The sequence below is a fragment of the Talpa occidentalis genome, unplaced genomic scaffold (assembly GCF_014898055.3).
Source record: "Talpa occidentalis isolate TD23 unplaced genomic scaffold, MPIMG_talOcc4v2.1 talOcc4.7, whole genome shotgun sequence".
In the NCBI taxonomy this organism is placed as follows: Eukaryota; Metazoa; Chordata; class Mammalia; order Eulipotyphla; family Talpidae; genus Talpa; species Talpa occidentalis.
Genome location: NW_023605083.1, coordinates 67,279,206 through 67,305,164, shown reverse-complemented (window position 1 = coordinate 67,305,164; position 25,959 = coordinate 67,279,206). Strand labels below are relative to the sequence as shown.

The 25,959-nt window shown below is 44.9% G+C and overlaps 1 protein-coding gene across 3 annotated transcripts in view; it reads left to right on the top strand.

Annotated features, from left to right (window-relative positions):
• The window catches only part of ASTN2 (astrotactin 2), an 834,050-nt gene that overhangs the window by 376,947 nt on the left and 431,144 nt on the right, over window positions 1-25,959 (top strand). For 2 of the 3 annotated variants that reach the window (XM_054689531.1, XM_037494593.2), the window contains 3 exons: window positions 7,113-7,197; window positions 7,672-7,746; window positions 8,529-8,666. In XM_054689531.1, the coding sequence (XP_054545506.1) occupies window positions 7,113-7,197; window positions 7,672-7,746; window positions 8,529-8,666 (298 nt within the window). The remainder of the gene's footprint in view (window positions 1-7,112; window positions 7,198-7,671; window positions 7,747-8,528; window positions 8,667-25,959) is intronic. The other variant, XM_054689530.1, reaches the window with a different exon arrangement.

Here is a 25,959-nt window from a genome sequence, read left to right as displayed (position 1 = left end):
ATGCTGGTCAGTGGGAACCAGAGCCTTCTGCCATCACAGATGTCTGCAGCTGCATGTGCTCCAGGCTGTTAGGGGGTCCTTCACCTCCCTGTACCCTCCACCAACCGCAAATTTGAGGGAGGCTCATACCTACATGTTTTTCTCTAGACATTGACTTACGGATAATTGTGTGTGTGTGTGTGTGTGTGTGTGTGTGTGTGTGTGTTGGGAGGGGGTGCACTCAGTGGTGGACACGCCAGGAAGAGAGATGAGGGAGATGGTGGAGAGGAACCTCTGGGCTGGGCCCTGTAATAGGACCCCCTGTGCGGTTTGGCTGGTGCACCCACCCAGGCTGCCCAGGAGCTGCATCAACGCCAGTTCATCCCCTCCCATGTAGCCTTGATAAAGGACTCAGATGACTGTGAGACCACAGCAGCCCACACCTCAGAACCTTTTGGCTCTATTTTGTGTCTTCTTGCTCTCAGTGACCGAGCAATGGCAGCGGAAGATGCACAGTAAAAATTCAGCCACCCATTTTGTCTCAAATGCTTTGGGAAAAACAAGGCTGAAGCGTCTCATTTTAGCAGTGTGAGGACAAAAGGGACATCACAGATGCCCACTTGAGGTTGCTTAGATGTCACCGCAACCAGCCCCTCCTCACTGCACACGGAGGCTGAGTCCTGGGGAAGGAGGGGCCCGCTCCAGCTCACTCAGCACACTTGGCTGAGCAGACTTCTGAAAACGTTCTCATTTCACACAGGTCTGAATCACACCCCCTGTGACTTCACTTCAGTGGACGTCTTTCTGCACCCCCTGCTCTGCTCCTTCTGTGCCTTTTGGCATGCTCTCAAAACACATTTCTCTTAAGGAGTCATCATATGCTACCTTTTAGACAGGAAGCTGCTCACTCCTATGCTCATAAACACAGACAGCTTACCATCTTCAAGCCTCAGCTTCATATTATTTAAAGTGGAGCTGATATCATTCCTCCCCATGTTGTCTTGGAAACCAAAAATGATTTCAGTTAGAGCAGCACATAGTAGATGCTCAGTTAGCAAAAGGTATGATGCGTCCCTATGTCTTATCACAGGCTACTGCAAAATCCCACAACCCTTCATGACATAGGAATGTGTATAGGGATTATGTTCCTTACTCATTACATGGGGATCAGTACAATCCTCACATAAAGGATTTCTGTGTGAATAAGGTCTGTTTGAAAGGGCAGTCCTAAACCTTTAGGGGGAGTGATGTTAGACATCAGCTAATTTAAGTGTGAGGGGGATGAAGATTCTTATTCTCCCTTAACTCCAGTTATATGTTACACATTCATTGCCCAACTGAAGGTTGTTCTCCCTGCTATTGCCTTTGTGTTTTTACATATTATTATGATGTTTGTGGTTGTGTGAAAGAGCTTGAGCTTCAAAATTCTGATTTTGTGACCCAAGCCTCTGTTTCCTTACTAGCCCCTTCCTCCTGTGCTAGTCATAGGTGTGACCTGTGTGGTGACGTGGGATGATATGGCAAATGTCCTCACTCCCCTGAACACAGCAGGCCCTTTGTGAGGTTACACCAGCCCCTGCCTCACCTCATGCTGGACTCTAGTAACACAGAAGTGAGGAGGCCCCTGGTGGCAGAATGGGAAAGGATGGTATGCACTCCATTTTTCTGAAGGCCCCAGGGGAATGTTTTTCCAAGCCACAGTGACAAGAAAAGTAAATAGGAAAGCGAACAGCAGCCAGTGCCCCTGGCCTGACATGAGTGATGGCTGAGTTGGAAGCAAGGGAAAATGGAATTACAAGGGGAAGGGAGCCAGGCAGCAAGGAGGAAGTGGGAAGAAGGTTGTGCACCTAAGTGGCACTCTAATGGGCAGAGAGGGGTGAGCCCTTCTGAGCTGGGAGGCAGAGGAGGCAGCAGCCTCTGGCTGATGTCCTTGGGTCATTATGTGTCCTCCAGGAGTAGAGACAAAGATAACAGTTGTTCGTGGCTCTGAGGACATGAGGAGCAGCCTTGGAGACTGTCTCATTCAAGCTACCCCAAATTTTCAAGTAGAGAGATTGAGGTCCCTTTGGCTTTGTGATGGGAATAGCTCAACAGTGAGACCATCCTTCATCTGGAAAACAGCTTTCTTTTCCACTAAGTTGCGAGATTGGCCCCTCCCATCTAGGAACAACAATGACAAAAACTGAAACAATACCACAGTTTCAGCAAGAAGAAATGTGCCAGAGACTGTGCTAAAGCCTTTTTACAGGATCCATTGGCTGATGGGTAATATCAGACTCACTGCAGATTGAGAAACAGGTTCAGGGAGGTAAAGCAACTTGGTCAAGTTAAGGCAAATTCTCAGTGGCAGCAGATCCACATGTTGAATCCAAAGCAATCTGCTCATGGTGGTAGGGCCACGCTCAGCCATTTACCAGGGCACTCATCTTATATGAGTAGCTGAAGGTCCTGTCCACCTTGAAGTGGTTTAGGGGAGTCCCACATAAGATAAACTCAGATCTTTCAAAATTGAGGGATTCTGTTGTTTTACCCAGGAGTTACAAAGTGAGAATGCTGGTAAAATAAAATGAGAACTCAATAAATGGGACCTAGGAGACATAAAGAGTAAATATTTTAAAACCAATGCAACATATCTATAGCTGATGATAAGACAGAGTTCTAGTAACTACCATAGTGGAATCTACTTAATTGAATTCTCTTATGAGAACTGTTTTAATGACGGGATTAAACTCTTTCTTATGGTTTGTATTATCAATTACATATAAATGTATGTCACTAATTTGTTAAAGATATTTCAAATTCATGAGACTTTTAAAATAATTCCTGTTTGCAAATATAATACGTTTTCAATGTAAGAAATGCAGGAGTGCAATGGAAAAAAAGATTCCTAGAAAAAGGCTGCTAGTTGAATTGAAGTTAGTGAGAGTGCCAGGGCCCAACGTAGTGACCTGCAGCCTTGGGTTCTAATCCTGACCAGAAACTCAGCCAGTGATTTAGACTAACCTCTTCACTCTCTGAACTTGAATCTCCCCTTTTGCAAAAGAAAGCAGACTAGACTTGAACTAGATGATTTGTAACAGTTTTTTTCTGCTCTGATGCAAAATGGAATTCTATTTTAGACATTTCATCAGGACTCAGGTTTATACTTTCCATTTCCTTGGCAAATACCTGTCATGGATCCAAGGAAGTTCTTACAGTTTTCAGCAGAATCACCATTATTCTAAAGTAACACAACCCGAATTCATGAAAATTATATATATGTGCTCACTACTCCATCCATCCATCCATTTAACAAATGAGTCACCTGCCATACCACAGACATTATACTAATTATTAGAATGTGGAGATGATTAAAAAAAGGATTCTGTACTCTCGAAACTCCCATTTTACTGAAGAAGACAGGGGTGGGAAAAAAATAAAAAAACAACAACAACAGTATACCTCCCTATCCCATTAGCATAGATATTACTACTGTGCAATCTACCCTTCTGATGATCAATGAACCAGACAATGGGGCAGGTGCTGGATGCAGAGGTAAGCAGGATGGGTTCAGGCCTTCCTTTTAGGTGCTTCTGCTAATGGAGCAGGTGTAAGGCAGTATGGGGATTCATAGTGAGCCCGTGCAAAGCATGGAAGCCTGTGTCCCTGGTGAGTTCTTCTTTGACAGCCTGACTGCCCCAGGTGAGCAGAGGCAGGACTGAGAAAGAACTCATCCAGGGAAGGGGTTAATCCTCATCTCTGGCTGTCAGAGGTTTGCATCCAGCTAAAAGGAAGTGCCTGGTTGCAAATAGTGGAGAGTAAGCTGAGCCAGCAAAATAGGAGACATAGTCAATAAAGCTGATAGCTGTGGCAATGATGGAGATCTTGCCTGAGTTCCAGCTAAGAGTGATCACCAGTAAGACTAAAATGGTGTCCAGAGAGCAGAGGTTAAGTATCCAGAAAGGCAGTATGAGTAGCTGACTAGTTGGTGCTCAGAATCAATGGCCATATACTCCATTTTATAGATGGAGAAACTGAGGCCCAGCAAGAAGATTAACTAGTATCCCCAGGGTTATTATGTCAGTATCTATCAGAACCTATTATTTGTCTTGAATTAAAGGGAAGACACTGATGTATTGACCCTCTAGCTACCCTGCCCTGCTTCAATTTACTCTTACACCTGCCCTGTGAGATTGACCTTACTGTCATTGTATTCTGTTGTTGAGAAAACTGAGACCCCCAAGAAAGGGAAAAGCATCCCCAAGACCACGGAGCCGGGGAGCAAGCAAGCAAGGGTCAGAACTCAGGTCTATCCTCCTCCACAGACAAGCACTTCCCCTACCCGCTCCTGTATACACGGCCAGCCTTACAGGCCTCCAGGGTGGATGCTTCTCTTCTGCAAAATACATATTTGTTGTTTAATGAGTGTCAGCAATTAATGATCCATTCCAAGGCAGAGGGAACTTGCCTAGTAAGCACACAAGAAAGAGCACTGGAGAGTAGCACCTTTTTTTGGATATAGATTCTCATTCTTACTAATATTCCCCCCAAGGAGAGAGGTGGGGGTAAGGGGGAGTGACCTGTGTTCTTTCCTGCAAGAACCTCAGTCTTTGCCCTTTCCATAAAAGAAAAATCCCCTCCTTTCCTGCCCCTCCTCACCCTCTCCCCACAACCTGACTTCCTGTCCCTTGGCCAGAGGTAACCATTTTACCTCTCCCATTATGAATCATGTGGGCTGTGGTTGGTGGCAGATCATAAATCAGTCCTGGGAGTCTCGAGGACAAATCTCAGGACTTTTAATCTTTAATATTAGACGTGTCTAAAGTGGTGAATATTTCATGAAGGGACTGTTGCATTTTAACACATCATTAGTGATTCCTACCCTGCCCCCTTTAGTAAATTATTCTCATCCAAATCTCAAGGATCTCAGCCCTTTCCCTCTACTCCCCTTACCTCCAGCAACAATCAGCCCACTAGGGTACACACACTGATAGCACACACATTCTGTGCCAGACCCTGGGCGCAATTTTAAAGGGGAGAGTTCAGCAAGGTTTCCTGCCTGCAAGCAGCCCCCCACCCATATGTACCAGGTATCTAGAGAAGGGAAAATGTAGATCTCTCTCCTGTCTCCCCTTCTGTCTTTCAACAATTTTATTCTGAATATTTTGAAGACCATCGTTACTTAATGTTGTCTAACTGTTATTTTAGTTTCACCAACATGTTTTCAGCCTGGTCTGTTTGCCAGCTACTTACTAGTGCTGGGGACCAAATAGCACTGTCATGTGCAAAACAAGATAGTCTTTCACACTTTGTGTAAGGTAAAATGCATAATAACATTTAGAGTGAATCTGTGAGAGTAATACGATTGTTTGATGAACATAGGCATTTTGAATTCTGATAGTTAGAGAACCTGCATTACCCTGGGATCACACTCTCTGCTATGTTTTGCTTTGGTAACACAAGGTTGAGGAAAACCTTGATCCACAGACATGTGGTTGTAAATAGCAGGAGCTTGTTAGCGCCACAGCTCACGGCTTCTGTATCCTTCTCACAGAAAGAAGAGATGACAGGAGATTTTTGTTTTTAAATGAGGTCTGCATAAAATAAATTTACCTGACAATCAGAGTTAATGTAACTATGCTTTCCAGTGTCTTAAATTCTCCATGTAACATGTGCGTGCTTAGCCTTTGGGTTTGTTTGTTGCTTATTTGTTTTTTACTGTTTAAGAGATTTCAAACTCAAACTTTCCAAAGAGAATTAAAATCTGAAAGCTACAAAGTCCCTAAATGTTTTCCAAAGTACTGATCCATGGTACATGTATTGGAACCTCTTGGGTAGGTCATTCTGTGTCACCATAGAATTGAAGAGGTGCCGGTCCATCTGGGTGTGATCACCAGAAGATGTCAAGGACTCTAACCTGACAGCAATAATCTGGAAATTTATGAGCCATAAAAGAGAGTTAATTATTCATTCAACTCCCAGTGTTGAATACCTACTCTGTTCTAGACTTGAGCTAAGCCAGGGGTTTCCACCAACATTTCCTCAAGTGTATTCCATCGAACACCAATCCTTTGACTCGTCCCACCAACAAGCCCCCCAAGGTGAAACAAGGTTGGGGATAACTGCATCACTCTTACAAAGAGTCACGCAATACTGGCTCTCACAAATGGCAACTTTCCAATCATTTCTTTTTTCATTGACTTCATTTTTGGTAAACCATCTCAGAACATTCCACAAATACACCTTAGAGAAACCAGTACCTAACTGAATCAAACACGTATTCCTCAACCTTAAGGGGTAGTCAGCTGAGCAGGGCTGATAGTAGCAAGGGCCTAGGACAGAGAGCTTCTGACCATCTTTCCAGGATTCTGAACTGTGAAGATAAATGAGGAAATAAGATATGTGCTCAGCACCCAAATGAGCTTAGCCAACTGGAGAACATATAAGGCAGTGTGAAATGTTAGCAAGCACCATGCAACCAGTGTAAGACATGGCCAGATGAGAATGATGCATGTATACAGAGGTGGGTGGACAGATACATGGAAGGAAGGAAGGAAGGAAGGGTGGATGGTTGGGATGGTAACGAGAGATAAAAGGAAGTGAATGGAGAAAAGGAGAGGAACACAGCTGAAACACACAGCCACACCAACAAAACAAATAAAATCTGGAAATGATAGAGGAAAACAATTTTTCCAAAAGGGGATATCAGAGTTACCTTAGAGGAGGTGGCAATTGATTTAGGACTTATGGATAAATGTGACATGTTCACTCAGGTGGAGACTACTCGTTTTTCTGATTGCACTTTCAGTGCAGAGAGGTACTTCTCATAACTTAACAATTGGCAGCTACCAGGTCACTTCCTCTCTCCCTATTCAGCCATGAGTGCCTCCAGCACCCAGGTTGCACCTTTTATCTCTGCATTTCAGGGCGGAACAGAGAAGCTGGCAGAGAGTGTCTGGACTCACTCAATAAGTGAGTGAATGAGCAGGTGAATAAATGATAAACCACAGTGACAGCAGACCAGAACACCTCCTTCCTGTGGACCTTTTCTAAAACTGTGTATCTCACTTTGCTTTCTAAGAAAATCAAACCAAGGGAGAAGCCCCTGTGGGCAGGCAGCATTTCACAAGATTCTTTTCTTTTTTTTCTGACAGGAGAGTGCAGCTGCCATGAAGGTTACGCCCCTGACCCAGTTCACAGACACCTGTGTGTGCGCAGTGACTGGGGACAGAGTGAAGGGTGAGTGGCAAAGGGCCTGGGGACTGGGACAGTGGAGGATGCTCCTCAAAACTGTTCCACAATTAGGGCTCTTTCTCTGCAATGGTTGGGTTCCTGCAAAACCCCCTGGAAAGCAAATCCTCTTTCCCCAGGAATCACATTTTTTGTATTAAAGGCACATGATTGATGAATCTTTTGGAGAATAAAGGCTAAAGTTTAACTCTCCCTCTCACGCCATGGGGATCAATAGACAAATAAAGAAAGAGAATCAGGTTTTTGTCCATAAACCCCAAAATGAACAAGGGGACTTAAAAGTGCTGAACCCTTCTATGAGATGGCTTATTTTGCAATAGAAGTAGTCTTATTCAACAATTACTACTATAAAATTTAGTTGTCTGTAAAGCTGCTCTTAAGCGTCCACCTGTGGATCTAGCAACTACCAACTAATATCATGTCTTATCCCTTTTTCTCTCCCTCCCTCTGTTCTTCCCACAGACCATGGCCTTACACGACACTTGAGAGGGGCTATGACCTGGTGACAGGGGAGCAAGCCCCTGAAAAGATTCTCAGGTGAATTGACAATTGTGTTGGGGATGATGCTGGGAGGGTGATGAGTTGGAGTGGGGGGCACAGGCATTTACCATCCACCAGTTAATCAAGTCTGTGAACCTTTGTGCCACAATAGGTTCCAAGGAAGTCTTATGGGCCTGGGTGTATGCTCACGGCCCAGGTGGCAACAGGAAGGTCGTTTCCCTTTGTCTGTCATCTAGACTTATGGACTCACATACGTGAGCTAGAGGAGACCTGGATGATTATCTAAGCAACCAGTTTAAAGATATTTTATACTCATAGATTTTCTTCCTGCCACCTCCTTGAACTCTTGTGTGGCTCTTCAAAACTTCTGCTGATAAAGTCATACAGCCAACTAAGTAGCAGAACTGGAATCAGATTTTCATTCTCATTGATTCCGAGTCCACACTCTCCACATTTGTGCAGACGTCCCTACTGACTTAGCAGTCACTTCTGGCACCTTGCTGGATAGCAGGACTGCTTGAGAAAGCAGAAGTGAAATAGCTCCTGTCCTCACAGAGTCCACTCTGTTTGTGGAGCCAGAAACTATAGGCCAGAAAAGAAAGCCAGCAACACAAAGCCATGTATGGGGTAAACCACTAACAGGTTTAAGAAATGGTTATCCGAGTCTGGGGCAAGTTGGCCAGAGCTGTGCCTGGGAGATGCAGGGGCTCAGTGGGGTGGGGGCGGGAGAAAGAGTCCCTGCTAGCTTGGGAGGAGGGGCCCCTTTGTTTTCTCTCTGCTTCCCAGAGAGTTCCCCAATGGAAACTCTTACATTGCAGGTCTACTTTCAGCTTGGGCCAAGGACTGTGGCTTCCTGTCAGCAAAAGCTTTGTGGTTCCGCCTGTGGAGCTGTCCATCAACCCCCTGGCCAGCTGCAAGACCGATGTGCTCGTCACGGAAGACCCTGCAGATGTCAGGTAGGGAAGCCGCCTCCAGCATCCTATAGCAGGGAATTCTTGGAGCCCTGGAAGCACTTCTGTTTCAGGTTCACAAGAAGTATCTCCAGATGGAGGGGGCCGGCTGCCTAGTAGCTGGGGTAGAGAGCATTCTCACATACTCCCAGATCCATACTTGTAAATCTGTGTTCCCTTGGAGGGCTTCAAGACTTTATATTCCTGCATCATTACTCTCCTTTGGGGTTTTTATGAAATGTGAGAGAGATTAACACTTCATCTGGTTCATCCTGGGGTCATTAATGAGATGATCTATTGAAAACCGTTACTTAATAGGATATGAGATAGTCGTGAAGGTGAACAACTAGAGAATGAGATGCTTTCTGTTGTGAGTCTGGTACCGGAAACAGACTCCAGGCTAGTCCTTGGTGGCAAGGTCCAAGTCAAATGTATGTCTTCTTTACTCATGAATGAATGGAGCTGTGTCTTGCTTTACACCTTTTTCACTTGGTGGATAACTTCATTATGGACTTGCTCTACTATATTTTAATCAGGTGCTTCCTTATTGTTCTGTCCCATTATGTGGGAAGTCTCTCAAGGTCAAAGCAAATAACTTATTTAGCTTTTTAATCCCCTGTTCCCAGTATATATTGGACATCTACTAAATGTTTATTGATTTAATTAAACCAATGGTCTTAGAACTGAACCTACCAGTATTCTGGAGTTTTCTGCCCGCCCCTCCCCATTTTGATTAGGGAAAAGAGTCTAGAAATGTGTATGTTACCAAAACTGGACTCTGATTTGACTTTTGGAAATGGCATTTACCCACGTATTGGCTACTGTTTTAGGAAGTGACTCTCCTGCTTTGCAATCTGTTTATTATCACCTTTTCTCAACTCTTCATGGAAGCGTGAACTTAATGTGAGTTTTCAGGCTCTTGATAGTTTGCAAAAGAGGTAGTTTAAAAAAGAATCGATTATGAAAGCCATTATACTTAGGAAATGAGTGGTAATTACTAAGAACTAAGATGGTTTTATACACACAAACTGATTCATAGTAGATTACCATTATTTCCATTTTTGGTAGAACTGAGGTAGAAGAGACATTAGTAAAGCATTTTTAAGGTTTCTGTGCATTACATATTTTAAAGATGGAGCAAAGACCATCTGGCTGAAGGACTATTCTCAAAGATACATGATGATCTTTTGTGAAATCAGCTAAGTGAAAGTTTCTATTAGCTTTCCTCAGAATCCTGTGCTCTTGACATTGAATTTATGATTTCAGTGAAGCTGCAGAAGTCAGGCTGGCTGATGGTAGCACTGGAGGTGAATAGCAGGTCGGGGTTGGAATTCCATTTCTACCACAAGCTAGCTATGTGATGTTAACCAGATTCAACTTGCTAAATTTCTATCTGTTTATAAAATGGGGATAACAGCAGTGGCTTTCTCAGAGTGTAACAATAGTAACTCCTATCCCTTGATCATTTACTAGGTGCCAAACACTTTATTAACATTATTTCATTACATCCTTGCATCAACCCCAAGTGGTGATATTATTATTTTCATTTTGCAAATAAAAAAAAAAAAAACAGAAACAAGTGATCCCTTCATTAGTAAGTGATGAAAACAAGCAGCAAAACATGATCTCTCAGCTCCAGAAGCCAGGTTTTAACTGTTTTATTGAAATAGCTCCCAAGAGTGATTAATAATATAAGTACACATGGATTCATAATATACTTTAATGTTATATTACATGCAGTTTAGATCAACTGAATTCCCCCCACAGTAGAGTTCAGGTAGAAGCTGATGATGGTGAGGAAGGCAGAGTCGGGAAGGCTGTGCCATGCCACGCTCCTGAGAACTACAGAGATCTACAATATGCCCCTGCTGCCTTTTCTGCTCCACTCTGAATTATGCCAAATAGCAAGTTAGCCAAGGAGGGGCCCAAAATAGCAATCTACAGAAACTGTTAAAAACATCTTCAGAAATGTAAAAAAAAAAAAAAAAAAAAATGAGAGCAGTGCACTCAGAATGCATTTCAGGCAGAGGATTGCGTGTACTTGGGAAAATCCTGGAATAAGTTGAAAGGGCTGAGGCCTTCGAGGGGCATAATGCAGTAATAGTGAGTTGATTCCACTAACAATGCTGTGCCTGGTTACCCCAAGTTAGGGCCAGAGCACAGCTGCTCAGAATGGGAGAGAGGATGATATTCTGCAGCAATTGCTCTTCCTTTTAAACCCTTTCTCCACAACCCAGTAAGATTCTCTTTTGAAGCAAAAAATGGTACAGATGTTTGAAGGATATTGGTTTGATTAGGGCACTAAATTATTATCCTGCTTGGCGTGCCTGCATCCCTTCACCGTGGCTTGGAGCAATCGCAGACAGCCTTTTAAGCTTACCTTCATCTTATCTCACACATGCCTGTTGGTTTCACTGCACAAGTGGATAAAGGGTTGTAATCATCACCATTCTAAAGAATCTGTGCTCTGTAGGCTTAGTTTCTCAAGCTGCACTAATAAACCTTGTTTGACATGGCATTGCCCAGGCAAGCATATCACGGGTGTTTAAAGAACTACTACATTTTAGTTAGATGTTATGTTAGAAATTAATAAATAATAGATCATAATTATAGATAGCCAATAATATGCCATAGAATTATAACAGAGCAGTTAGAGGAGAGACTGTGTGGAAGAACAGAATTTGAAAGAAAAGGATGAGCCTTCGAGTGGGATTAGGAAGGAAAACTTGAAGGTGCTTTGCTGGTTGATTTCTTTTTGTTTTTTAGTCGATGACAAATAATTAGGAAAGTGTGGAATCTCATGCGAGGACAACCTAGCAGTCCAACTTAGAGGTTCTACCCACATGGGTGGCTAATTTTTTTTAAGGATTTATTTTATTTATACAAGTGCTGGTATACAGGCCAGATGCACAGAAGGGTGAGCAGATTCACCAGAGACAGAGCAGGAAACAGAACAGGCAGAGTGACGAAACAGACTGCTGAGGGGAGCTATGGGCGAGGTTGCCACGCCATGTGGGATTCTTGCCGGCCAGCCAGGATTGAACCCCGCGCTGCAGAGGCTGCGAACAGCTTCACAGTGCGGCGTTCAACCGCTGGTGTCACCAAGGAGGCCCAAAGGGTGGCTAAATTTAAAACAAGTGATGATAACAAATGTTGGTAAGAAGATAGAACAACTGGAGCTCTCATACCCATAGAGTGGGAACGTAAGTTAGTCTGATCATTGCATATCTTCCAACGTTATACATCTACATATTCTGTAACCCACTGATTTCACTCCTAATGAATCACCTAACAGAAACATGTATATATTGTATACATTTCTATGTGGCACCCTAAATACTGTATTCAAGAATACCAACAGAAGCACTCATTTGTATGCCAAAAAGCTAGGAGGAAAGCACAAATGACCAACAGCAACAAGGTAAAGAAATATGCAGTGGAATAATAAAACAATGAAATTCTATTAATGCTGAATAATTAGTAAATATAGCCACCACACACATCACCATCAATGAAACTCACAGATATAATATTGAATTATGGAAGCCAGACACAAAAGAATATATATGTTTATAGAGAGAGAGAACACAAAGTAATCCCTGTATGATGTTAGAGAAAAGGATGGGGATTACCTTTGGGTAACAGAGGGAACAGTGACTCAGGGGAAGCAAGACAAAGTTTGTATGGAACTGAAATGTCTGAGTCCCTGATGTGTGTGTTTTCTATGTGTAAAAATTCATCAAGCTGTACAGATAAGATTTGTGTGCTATATTTTATTTAAATATAAAGTGCATATAAAGTGCTATACATTTTTTTAAAAGATTTATTTACTTATTTATACAACCAAGTGCAGGAGGGTGAGAGAATTCACCAGAGCCAGAGCGGGGAGCAGAGCAGGCAGAAGGACCGAAGTATACTGCTGAGGGGAGCAGCAGGCGGCAGGAGAGGTCTGCGCACCATGTGGGACCCTCCTCCGGTGGCTGGGGAGCAGCTGAGAATCGAACTGGTGCTGCAGAGGCTGCGGGTAGCTTCGCAACCCAGCGCTCAACCACTGCGCCACCGGGGAGGTCCGCTATACATTTTTGAAGGCTTAGACAGTGGAACTCAGTTGACCTGACTGCTTTCAAATCCTAGCTCCCCCACATTCTCACTCCATTTTTTTTGGTAACTCTGCCTCCTCTCCTTGGCAATAATGGAGATAGAAGACACAGGTGAGGCCATGCAGGGAAGTGTGGAGAGTTGAATCACGTGATACTTCATTGTAAGACACCATCAATGAACATGGTAGATTCTCTAGGGCATTAGTTATCATGTTTGTTATTATTATGCTATATTACATTGTTGTTGTAATATGGTATAACATATTTCTGTTCTCGGTCTCTTTTTAATTCTTTTGTCTTTCTTTTGCTGAAAGGCTGTATCCAAGTTACGATGCATCTTTAAACCAATAGTGACTTAGTGTTATGGGATTAAAGAATACAAATATATAAGGTCTAATGCAGTGTGGTAGGTCTAGTGGCTTTAAGTATATGAAAATCTTTCCATACATATTACACATAGGGTTTGGGGGACTGGAGAGAAAGAAAAAAATTGTGACCAAAGGAATTAGGAAAGCATTTGTAGGCTAGAGAACATTAGCAAGTAACTTTGAGTTGTGGGTAGAATTGGGCTTTGTGGCATCTAAGGTGGGAGGGAAGACTTTCAGGTCAGAGGGATTAAAGGGCCACAGAAGAGAACTCTCCCTGGATGGCTCCCATTCTCCAGCCTGTCCCAGCAGGAAGTTGCTAGGAATGAGATTTATTACATTTGAGACACTAATGATGTCAGCTACAAAGGTGGAGGAGCCAGCTCTAGTTAAATTGCACATCAAAGTCTTTCAATCCTGAAAACCTTGGCTGGGCCCCTCCTGTGTGCCAGGCACTGTGCCAGGTGCCACAGGGGCACCCCAATGCATAAGCCTACCTCTGCTTTCAGGAATTTTGTGGTGTAGCAAGGAACACGGAACAAGGACTGACTTGCAAGATGAAATAAAAGCTGCTTGTAGAGAAAGAAGCGTGGCAAACAAGCCTTATTGCTACACACAGGGCCTTCCTCACACTGTCACCTAGAGCTGGTTCTTATAAGAGAGATGCAAGAATAACTATTATAGTTGGAATAATAACCATCCACAGAGCCAGCTTTTGGATCCCCTCCGTGATTTTTCTGTGATCTCAAGTCAATGAAAATGAAATGGTGAAATACTGTTAATTCCTGCACAGTGATGAAAGAATAATGGGATATCAGAATGCAAGCTAGCATTGCTCATTTGGTGACAGTACTCACTTTGAATTAGTTCTAAATAGAATTAAGAATGGTTTCTTGTCCCTTTGGCCTTTCAATTCTAAGCAAAAAGTATACTGAACACCTACTATCTGCCAGGCTCCCTATTAGAAATATTATAATGTTAAGACAAAAATCTCAAGGCATTGAATGAGACCAAATTGCAAACAAAAAGACATCATGCTGTGTGACAGTTGAAGAGAACAGAAAGAGAGCTCAAGGAAGACAGGAAGTAGAAGCTTATCAAACTCTCCTGGGTTAAAGGGAAGGTCTCAGAGAAGAGAGGACCTGGGACTCAAGATGTGAAATATTAGCAGGAAGCTGCTAGCACTACATCTGAAAGGGTGGTACCTAGACCAGTGGTATCAACTGCAAACTTGTTAGAAACCTGATTTGTGGCCTTCATCTGGGGCAAACTGATAATGACCCCCTAAAATATGAGCTCCTAAACCCTAGAATCTATCAGTGTTTCTGAATTTATAAGATGGATTTTTTTTTTTTTTTAAGAAATGTGCTTTCTCTTTTCTTTTTTTTTTTTTTTTTTTAAAGATTTATTTAGTTATACAAGAACTGAGGTACAGGTCAGACACACAGAAGGGTGAGAGGATTCATCAGAGACAGAGCGGGGAACAGAGCAGGAAGACTGACTGAAATACACTGCTGAGGGGAGCAGTGGGCAAGACAGGAGAGGTCTGCCACGCCATGTGGATTGCTCCAAGGCCAGCAGGGATAGAACTGGCACTGCAGAGGCTACAGACAGCTTCACAGTGCTGCACTCAACCGCCTGCACCACCAGGGAGGCCCATAAAATAGATCTTTACAGATGTGATTAAGTCATAAGTCATAAGATAGGTTGATTATCCTGGATTATCTGGTTGGGCCCCACATAAAATAACCTGTGTCATTACAGGAAAGAGCCAAAGGGATATCTGACACACAGAGTAGAAGGCAATGTGAGGACAAAGTTAGAAATTGAAATGGCCCACCCACTAGAGGCCTCCCCGGTGGCATAGCGGTCGAGTGCCACGCTGCGAGGCTGTCCGCAGCATCTGCAACATTGGTTTGATTTCCGACCAGCCAGGGAGAACCACACCTGCGCAGCAGACTTCTCCTGCCTCGCCCCTGCTCCCCTAAGCAGTGTCTTCGCTCCATCTGCCTGTTCTGCTCCCTGCTCTGTCTCTGGTGAATTCTCTCACCCTCCCATGCTTCTGACCTGTAGCCTAGTTCTTATATTAAATAAATAAATAAATAAATAAATAAATAAATAAATAAATAAATAAATCTTTAAAAAATATAAATGGTGCACCCACAAGCCAAGGAATGCCAGCCTCCACTGGAAGCTGGAAGTAGCAAAGGGCAGATCCTCCCTGAGAGTCCCTATGGGGCAGAGCAGCCTTGCTAACACATTAATTTAACCAGGTGATACTGGTTTGCGGCTTCTGGTTGTTTGTAATCAACCTAGTTTGTGGAGATTTCTTACAGCAACCAAAGGAAACTGAAGCATCTCCTTGGGCCCACTGAATCAGATGTTCTGGAGTGGGTCCAGAGTCAGGCTTAACAAGTGCTCTGGGTGACTCCAATGTCCAGTAATGTTTAAGTGATAATGTGCTAGGTAGCAAAACCAGGAAAATATTACCTAACTTAGAAAATGACAGATTTAAGAATTTGAAAACTCCGGGATGGTGATGGCTTTTGGCAGAGTGGGATTTACACGTGGGGCATTGTTGGGACTCAGTACTCTGATTGCTGTTTTTCTTCTACCATCACTGTTGTTCCCAGTTTGACTTTCTTGCCGTACATTCTCCCCAGAAACTCCAGGCTTAAAACCTCAGCTGAACATTGCTGGGGTATAGAGATGAGTGCTTTCCAGTGGTTTAAAGGGAAGGTGAGGCACTGACTAACAGCAGTGTAGCTCATCCTTATGGCACTGTTCCCATGCCTTACTAAAATGAGCTTATTTAATCTTCACCTATTATTACCCCACTTAATGCATGAGAAACTGAGGCATGGAGAGATTCTATAACTCACCCCAGGACACAGAACCAGGATTTGAGTCCTGAGCATCTGATCCCTGAGACCATGCCCAGTCTCTTGGCTATGAAGGTCTCTTTGACCTGTTTGGGGATATTTGCCTAAAGGGACAAAAATGCTCTAATTAGTCAGAGCTGGGTCACTGACTCCCCCACCCCTGAAAACAGCCAGAGTGGGGGACCTTCAGCATGCTTGAGTCTGCAGGTAGGATAGTTCGCCAGAGAAAAACCAAGACAAGCCTGATGGACAAAAATCTAAAAATGCAGATGTTCTGTCTATAGGCAAGACATGAGGTCTTCAAGTGGCACACCTGAAAGGGGTGTTGTTTCATTCAGTGTATATGGAGTGTATGCCAAGGGCCCCGTGGCTGAGGGACAGCGAGAAGAGGAGAAAGAACATGCATGCGGCTTTCTCCCCCACCCCTCCCTTCCTCAGTGGTCCCGCCTGGACTGGCGGAGTCAGCAGAGTCTCTGGAAGAACTTGAGCATGTTGTCATCACTCCTGGTCTCAGCAGCCACTTCTGTGTGAATGTTTCAGATCCCAGGACCTGACTTTGCCTAGGCTGTACCCCTAGTCAGACAGTGTGTTCTGGAAATGTAGGTCATCCATCTTAAGGTGAAATCCTCAGCAGAAACATACAGGAGCTTAAAATCCTGCATCTATTTGGGTATTTTGAAAATTGAATGAGGTGACACATTCAACTCTCAGCCCCACTGTCGTAAACACTGGCATGATAATAAAGGCTAACATGTGTTAGGCATTTGCTTTGGGTCAGACGCTATGCATTTTTTGTGTGTGTGTGTGGGACCCTCGCCGGTGGCTGGGGAACGAACCGGTGCTGCAGAGTCTGCGGGCAGCCTTGCAGCCCAGCACTCAACCGCTGCGCCACCGGGGAGGCCCCACGCTATGTATTTTACACGGATGATTTCTGACTCCTCACAACCCAATGGGGATGCAGTTACGATTTGCAGATGAGGAAACTGAGGCACAGAAAGTTTAACTTACTTGCCCACCATTGTGGGTAGTAAGTGGCAGAAGCGGGATTTGAACTTGTGCCTCTTGGTGAGAACTCGGTCCGGTTGTTATTGGTGCAGGGATCTCTGTAAAGTGGAGGAATAGGTTCACTGGGTTTTCTACCTTAATTTTTGTTGACGAGTCAGTGTATGGTGTGTGTATGGACTGCCATTCCGTGCTAACAGAAAAGGAGATATTAAATGGGGAAGCAGGAGGCCAGGTGAAGAAAGACAGAGTCTGGCCCTCATAGCTGACTTCTTGGAATTTGAGTGTTAGAATTTGTCCTGTACCTCCCTGTCCCTCCCTTCCTTTATGGGACTGAAACCGCTGGGAGAAACATCACCATAAAGGCCCACTGTACTCCGAATTGAATGGATATCGCTACACCCAAATCTCTTCCCAGCCTCGCTGCCTGTCACTCAGCCAGTGAGCCTGGAGACATATATACATTCCCCCCATTTTAGTTTAGCGATCATAATAAAATTGAAGTCTATTAGGATGAGTTTCTGCCCAGGCTCGGTAAATCTCTTCAAACACCGTTCAGCACCAGATTTCTGTTAGTCTTTGCCACTGGGGAGGCTGCAGCACACACACCTGTCAGCCCAGGCAGAGGGCCCACGACACAGCCTCTGCTAAATGAGACGCAAATGGAGACTTCGGAATATAAATATTGAAGTGACCCGGGTTGAATAAAGGGGAGCCAGTTAGCTAAGCTTCTCTCATACATGCAGGAGATGCTAAATTATTAAAACTTTAATAAATGTAATAATAAATATTTGATGTTGAATTATAGAAGGCTTTGCAGATACAGTGAAACTGAGAAACGACTTGTTATATCTGCATTAGAAGTTAAACACTTTTCAAATGGGACTTCTGATGTTGAAAGGGGACTGTAGATCTTTAGATGAAAAAGAGAGAGAAACGAGGGGGAGCTGTGAATGTCCGGTATTTTGGTAGGCACATGGAGCTGGGAGTCAGCTTGCCTGGGTTTCAGCCTGACTCCCGCTGACAGCAATCAGTGATGTTTGGAAAGACCAGGCCTTCTACACATTCTGCTGTGTGCACCTTCCAGCCATCTTCTAGGGCCCAGGCTGTTTTCATCTCCCCATTTCACAGATCTGAAGCCCTTCTGCAATATAGCTGGTGAGAGTTGGAATTTGAAGACAAAGCTTCTGAATCAAGACACTTCCTCCATACATCATCTGAGCCTCTCCCATAGGCTACACGGAAGCCCCTGTTGCTCCTTATTTCTCAAGATGTTTTTGATTTCTAGGCTTAGAACTCTGTCCCATATTAGTTTAATGACAGGTGTGTTGGAAGGATGTCCTGAGAGAGCTCCTTCTTCTCTGCATCATCCCTCAATGGCTTCCTTCTCTCCTAATGCATGCCCACTTCCCTGTCCCCCCCATGCTCACACCCCCCACCCCGGCAGGGCTCATGGTAATTATGAGCTCCCAAGACTTTCATGCTCTTCCACCAATGTCTGAAGGCTTCTCTTTCTTGGGTTACAGTTTGAAAAAAATAGCAATCTTACTGGCCTGGCATGGGTGAGGACCTCACGTCCAGATTAATCACCTATAATTAAGAGACCAGGGTCCCAAGGAATAGGCACATTCACAGGAAGTGACAGAAGGATCATAAGGTGAACATGGACTTCCAGCCATGTCTTCAGATCCTCCTTAGGCTTCTGTTTCCCCATCCACCTTTGAGGTCGGACTAAATCTGGCAGATCTAGGCATCTCTTCTGCTGACTCAGATAAATGGCCGGGCTGCCTACATTTGTAGGGAGCTTCCTGAGGCTCCGGACATGCTGCTGGGGGGTGCCACAGTGGCACAGGGTGCCTGCTCTCAGTACAAGGTAGAGCTGTCAAAAAAGAGTCGGGCACTTTCCACACCACAACTGGGTGGCATTGACAGGCCATTCTAGTTTTGCAGCTGATGACTTGATGATTGTGTTCCTCTGTGAAATGAAGAGAGACTTGTGGTTGCTGACATGCAGGCCAAAGGTAGTCATGTGGATGGAGATATTGAGGATGAATTAGAAAGGGAGCTGTCTTACTCCATCTATCTGTTTTTATCCATCTCTCTGTTCTCTCAGGGGCATATTTGGATAATCTCATCTTGGTCTCAGTAAGTTTCCTGAAATAGATTTCTGGCTCGAGGCAGAGTTGAGGCCTCCATCTAGGTGCTTCTAGATACTGTCTGGCACTATCATTGTCACTTGTAAGGTATTAAAAATGGAACACTCTATTTTAAACTATAAACAAAACACCCACATTGCAGGGGCCTTGAACTGAAAGTTAGAGATCCAAAGGCATCTTTAAACAATTATAAACTCACACACTGGAGGTGACCTTCTGAGGTGTGTTTTTCACCCCCTCCCATCTCAAGGGTGGAACTAAGATAATAGAATCTACCCTGTGCCCACAGGGATGTCACAGCATCCTGCTGTGTTGCCTGCCAGGGCTTCACATTGCTCCCTTTGACATTCTCCTTCTCATTTTGCCTCACCAGGCTGGCTCCAGATCACATGAACAGCCACTCAGGGGCAGTGATCATGCAGATCAGTTCCAATGAGCAATAGTAGTACCTGCTAAGACCCCCTGGTTTGCATTAGTCTAACTTATTGGGCCGAGTAAAGTACAGGCAGACATCACTAAAAGTTTCAGTTTAGGACCATGGTCATCTAGGACTGTTACATTACACCATGTAACCTGCATAGGTGGTTGGCTCTACTGTCTATGTTTGTGTAGTTGTGCCATGTGGTGTTCACATAGCACAACCACGTGATGATACATTTCTCAGAATATGTGCCCTGTCATTAAGTGATGCTGGACTGTAGCATTCTTCCTTATACCCAACATACACAACACACACACACACACACACCCAGTGCAGAGTCTGGTCATAAAGATGATTTGGATTTTCAGTGGGCAATGAAGTGATCTGTGTAGCAGGCTTCATTACTTTTCTTCTCACTAACTGTGGAAGCCAGTTATTAAAGAGGGTTCCAACAGGAAACAGATGGCACCCTCAAGCTAGGAGTAGTTTTTAAAGAGAGCTATTCACAAAATTGGGGCAAGTGCTAGAAAAGCAGCAGGGATCTGCAGTACCTGTAGCTAGTGTCAGCGGTCAAGGTAAAGTTTCCAGAACAGAACATGGAGAAACTGTCATGGCAAGTGCTGACTGACAGGAGCTGTGACCTTTATTCAAGACATAGATGCAGGAAGGAAACTGGGAACAAATGTCCCAACCCCTCTCAGCCTCCTCCCTGGAGCTGCTGGTGCCTCCACTGACTGACCCAGTGGGAAGTCAGTCCAGAAGCCCATTGAGGCCAGCTATGAAGCTTAGCCTCAGGTGGCACAGTGAGCTCAGTGTGGAGGTGAAAAAACAAATGGAAGAGATTCGGCCTCAACTCCAAGTCTTTCTGTTCTGTTTTCAAATTATCCTTAAAGTGGCCACAGCTCTCCATCTTTCCTGAAACCCCAGCTCAGATCCTCCTGAAGAGTCTCATGCTTTCAGTCTCCGTGCGTATGTCGGCCCAGTCTTTACAGATTGGGCCACACCTCCTCCAGCTAATACCAGAGACCCCATCCCACTCAACCCTGCACAAGCTCAAATAAGAATCCAAACCTTTTTACCTATGCACGTTAGTGCCTCATCCCATCCGTGGCCACCATTCCACCTGTCATGATGTTTCCCACCAAGTCCCCATCTGCCATTTCCTCAGAATGCCTTACGCTCTGCTGTCTCCTTGCCTTTGTCAGTGTTGTCTCTTTTTCCAAAATGTCCAAATACTCATCCAGTCCCCTACATGCCTGGCCAGCTACTCTTCATCCCCCACAGCCTGGCAGAAGTGTCACTTCCTCTTAGAGACCTTTCTGGAATATGCCCTCTTCCCACTCAGCAGAATCAGAGCCCCTCACTTGTGCCACTAGAATAATTCTTCCTTAATTACAGAACAGCACATTGCCCTGCATTACAGTTACCTGTGGCAACTAGCCCCCATACCTGGTAACTAAACTGTGCACCCCAGGAACTCAAGGTCTGTATGTTAGCCATCTTTGTAGTCCCTGCTCTGGACACAGTGAATGGCTCAGAGAAAGGACCCAGGACACACTGATGGCCCCAATTTGATTTGACTATATTGGTCTACATCACAAGGATATCTTGATATGACCAGTAAATTTCTCAGTATAAATCATCACATTATGTCTGCCTACCACCAAATCCCCTTACATGTAAATATCTTTATCATCTAGCAGTCCCATCAGAACTTCTTGCCTCACAGTGTTTAGTGTTTATTGTATTACATTGTAAAAATCCATATTGCCTCGGAGTGGTATACTAAATAAAACCAGTATTTTGTGGTTAGTTAATGTAACAAAGTAAAAAAGGAGCCCCCCCCCTCATTTGAGAGGTTAGAGAAATTCTATGATAAATGAAGTTGTTACATTGATTTCCTTAATGGCGGCTTTCCCAAAGATGTTAATATGTTCACGTATGCCATGAATCTTCAGTGACTGCCCACTACAGTCTCTCCAGTGCTGTACAACTAGGGGGGATTCAGGAACAGCATTCCTTGGGGCCCACTTCAAGTAACATTATGGGGGTCCACTGAACTCAGGCTACCCAGGTTAAACCAAACAGCAGAGAAGGAGTTTTTTGTTGCCCAGGGAGACTCTTTCAAGGCACACTCACATTGGCAGAGAGGCTGCTGAACTCTCCTATTGGCTTATTAGTCAAGAGGGTGTAGGATTTGATAGAAAGGGCTGATCCCTGCTTAGCAGCAGGGTGTTACTTAGTAGCCAGATGCACTGATCTAATTCCCATCTCTGCCCTCACCATTCCCACATTGGCCAAACAGAAATAACTGTACCTGCCTCATAGAACTGCTGTTGAGAGTCCAGTGGGTTGATGCATGATGCAGGGGGCACAAAATTATTGTCCATAATGGCTATTACAGTGTTGTAATTATTTAGCCCACACTTTAACCCAGAGCAGGAATCCCTCATTCGACTCAATTTAAATCTTGCCTTTCAGAAGGGATTGGGATTTATGTATTCTTCCCTTTTCCCTCTAAGGACTTTGCTTTCAGTAAGAGTATGATGATTGAGTCATTGGAGTGTGACTCAAAGATGCTTGAGAAAGGAGTGAGAGATGCCCAACCCCATTAGTCATATTAGCTAAAATGTGCAAACTACTCAAGTGGCCATCCCTGGCTGAATGGAGAAGCAGAATATGGTCTATTCCTATGATGAAATATAATCACCCTTAAAGGGGACGTTAATTCTCTCACATGCTCGACGTGGAGGAACCTTGAGGATATTACACTAAAATGAAATAAACCAATTGCAAAAAGATAAATACTATTGGACCCACTTGAATCAGGCACACAGTCAGAAATTGTGGAGACAGAAAGGAGGATGGCGCTTGCCAAAGACTGAGGGGAGGGGACAGTGGGCTGTCATTGTTTAATGGCTTCAGACTGCGATTTGTAAGATGCAAAAGTTCTGGAGATAGAGGATGAAGGTACTTCCCCATATTAGGAAGGTACTTGCAGCCGCTGAACTGTATACTTAAAAATGACCTGCTCCCCTCAGCAGTGCATTTCGTCAGGTCTGCCTGTTCTGTTCCCTGCTCTGGCTCTGGTGAATTTTCTCTCCCTCCCATGCTTCTGACTGTACCCAGTGCTTGTATAAACAAACAAACAAACAAACAAATAAATAAATCTTAAAAAAATGGCCAAGATGGTAAATGCTTTTTGATCTGTATTTTACCACAATATGAAAAAATGGGGGTAATATAACATGAACAAGAAAAGGCATAAGAATATGGGAGAGAATGGTTTTGGGGGAACGTGCATAGCCATCCCCATCAGTCAGCACTACTAAGCCATGCCAGGCACCTGCAGGGCATCCTAGGTGCAGAGTTGCTATAGGCTCCAAATACTGTGACTCTACAGCCACCTCCTGCCACCACCCCTGCCCCCAGGCTGCTTTCAGCCTTGCCATGAACAGCAAGGTCCATTTCCTTTGAAATGGAACAGCCTAGAAGCAGGTGTGCCATACTTCTTGATTCACACACTGGGGTTGCATGCATGTTGGGTGTTGGACAGGTCATCTGTAGGGGTGTCCAGCCCAGCAGAGTGAACACAGCATCTGGAAGGCATAGCAGGAGAGAGAAGTCCATTGCCCCAGAGGGCTGGGTCTCAGGGAAAAGACTTCAGTTGCCCATGAAAGCTGAGGTACCAGAGCCTCCCTCCTCTTGGGGGAAAATGGGCTTTGATGGAGGTGGTTTTGCCCCACCCACAGGACATTTGGCCACCTCTGGGAACATTTTTGGTGGCCACCTTGGAAAGGTACGACTGGCCTATAAAAGGGAGAGGCCAGAGATTTTGCTAAACATTCCCCAATGCACAGAAAACTCTTCCAGTAAAAGATTACCCTTTCCCAAATGTCAGTAGTGCTAAGACTGAGAAGCCCTACCTTACATGCAGTTGCTCAGCCCCACTGGACAGATGAGAAAACTGATGCTCGGAGGTAATGATTTCTCCAACTTCAATGCTTTCCATGACATGCTTCTGGAACTCCAGTTCTCCAGAGGCTGGTGGCAGAGCAGGTTTTTAAGCTAGCAAGTGAAGCATGGAGAGAAACACTGGCTTACACCAGACAGCCCTGGGAGAAGAGGCAGTGGGCTCAGGACTAGGCTGTGACCTGACCTCAAGCCTGAGGCTTTTGGAACCCTGACTTGGGATGGAGTCTGCAGAGTGGGCTGCAGGCTCCAGCTCCTGGACTGTGGGGCCAGGAGGAGCATCGGGGCCAGGAGGAGCATCGCGGCCAGACTGACAGCAACCCACTACCCCAAAATGAGCCAGAGACACCCCTCCCTTGCTGTGACAGATTTTGAACATTAAAAAAAAAAGTTTACAATCCCAGCCGGGCAGGCATAAATCACAGCGGCTCTGTGCAGCAGCCAAAGACGTGACTTATGGCCCCATCGTCATGGCAACGGGAGCGCAGCCTGCACCACACAAAAGCGCCTCTCCCGCCTGACAGGCCTGTGCGGGGCCCTGATGGAGAGGCAAGTGTTCTGGAGAAAGGATGTATTCTCAGCAACTCACTGCCCATTTGTCTTCATTCCGCACCCGAGCGAGCTCCTTGCTCTTTCTCTCTTCTTCTGTCCCTAGCCAACAGGTGTTTTCCTCCCTCTCTTCTGCACGGCAAGACGTTCTCTTCCTCTTTCACCCTGTCCTCCTGAAGGTTTTCAGAAAATACCTCAATTAGAGCTTGCAAAGACAGGCTGAGCCTGCCAGGCCATCCCCCACTGAGAATTATGATGATGGCTTCCTCCCATGTGCTCAGCACCCATCCCGGTTGACCCTGTGCAGATATTTCCTCCATGTTGGTGGCAGTTCCATCTCTTAGATTTGCTCTCTGCCCCCCTAACCCCTGGCCTCCATGACATCCTCTGCCTGAAGTTGGAGTGGATTCCAGGAGTGGATTCCTCCTGTGGGAGATCTTTTCATTGGCCCGCTTGCATGCTGGCAAGAAGACAAAGCCCCAGTGGCTCAGTGTGAAGCTAGGTTCTTGGGGAGCTAGCCCTGCTTCTGTCACCAGTAGCTCCCCACGGTCCTAGAGGCTCCAGCCTTCCTGAGTACTTGTAGTCCCTCATACCTCTTGTTCCTCCTGCCTCTTCATCTGACTACCTGCTCATCTGTCAGGGCTCAGCCTATGCCACCTCTGCCAGGAAGAGTCACCAAATCTAGGAAGTCCAGTGTTGGAGCCCTTTTTCCGCTCCATGTCTACATTTGGCATCTCTCCATTGTCATGTCTCAGGGTTGCTGTGTTCCATCCATAATTTCTACTCCACTACCCAGATTACCATGTCCTCTCTCTGGACCCAGCTGTCACCTCCTCACACTTCCTGTCTTCATTTTTAATACCCTCCAATCGATGCCTCACATGCTAGTCAATATGTATTTCCAGTGCAAAAGGCCATTTAAGTCATTCCTGATTAAAGCCATTCCATAGTCTCTCCTTGCCCTTATAAGTCCAAATTTCATGTGTGTTCCCTGCTTTTACCCTCAGTCTACATCCTACATTGCACTCTGTGCTGGGCCAGCCTCGCTGGGTTCCTCTCTGGCTTGATGCTTCCTCGAGTCACTAATGAGTAGGATGACCATGGGCAAATACCTTCTTTGAACTTCAAAACTGTGAACAGTGAGCCTTGTAAGGTTGTTATGTGACCTGATATTCACAGAACAATCACACAGGGCTGAGAACCCAGCAGAGACTGGCACTCAGGACTGGCTCAATATAGGACATAAAACAGTTTAAGAGAAAATAAATATACCAAAGGCAGCAGCCACCCCAGAGGACACTGAAAAGTTTCTCAACATACATGTGGGCTAGTTGCTTGGACTCTATAACAAGTCCTAACTAGAGGCTTGAAAATTCACACTGGACACTGGGAGTGCAAAAATAAGTGTTCTTCCTGGCTTTTCTGGATCTCCCTGCTTCCTCTGAGCACACATGGGGTCCCTGCAGCATCTGGTACCTCCAGACCTCTCAGGGAACTGTCTTAGTTAGACAGGAGTCTTAATGGACTGCTCACTAGCCAAAACCATTTCTAATAGAAAAGAACATGGGTCAGGTTCTGATTTGCTCTGACCCTAATGCAGCATCTCTGTGGCTTTGGGCTCCTCACTTAACCTTGCCAAGCCTTGGCTTCTTCATCAGTAAACTCTGATAACTATACCTACTTTTCAACTGTGAAAAGTCAATGACTCAATTCAATGATACCAAACAATAAACAGCTAATAAATGCTGTTAATTATGAACAGGGGAGTTATACTCACGCACTCTTCTTCTAGGAACAGAAATTAGTGGCAGATCTACCGGTCGGAGATGGAGGAGAGCTGAGGCATGAGCTC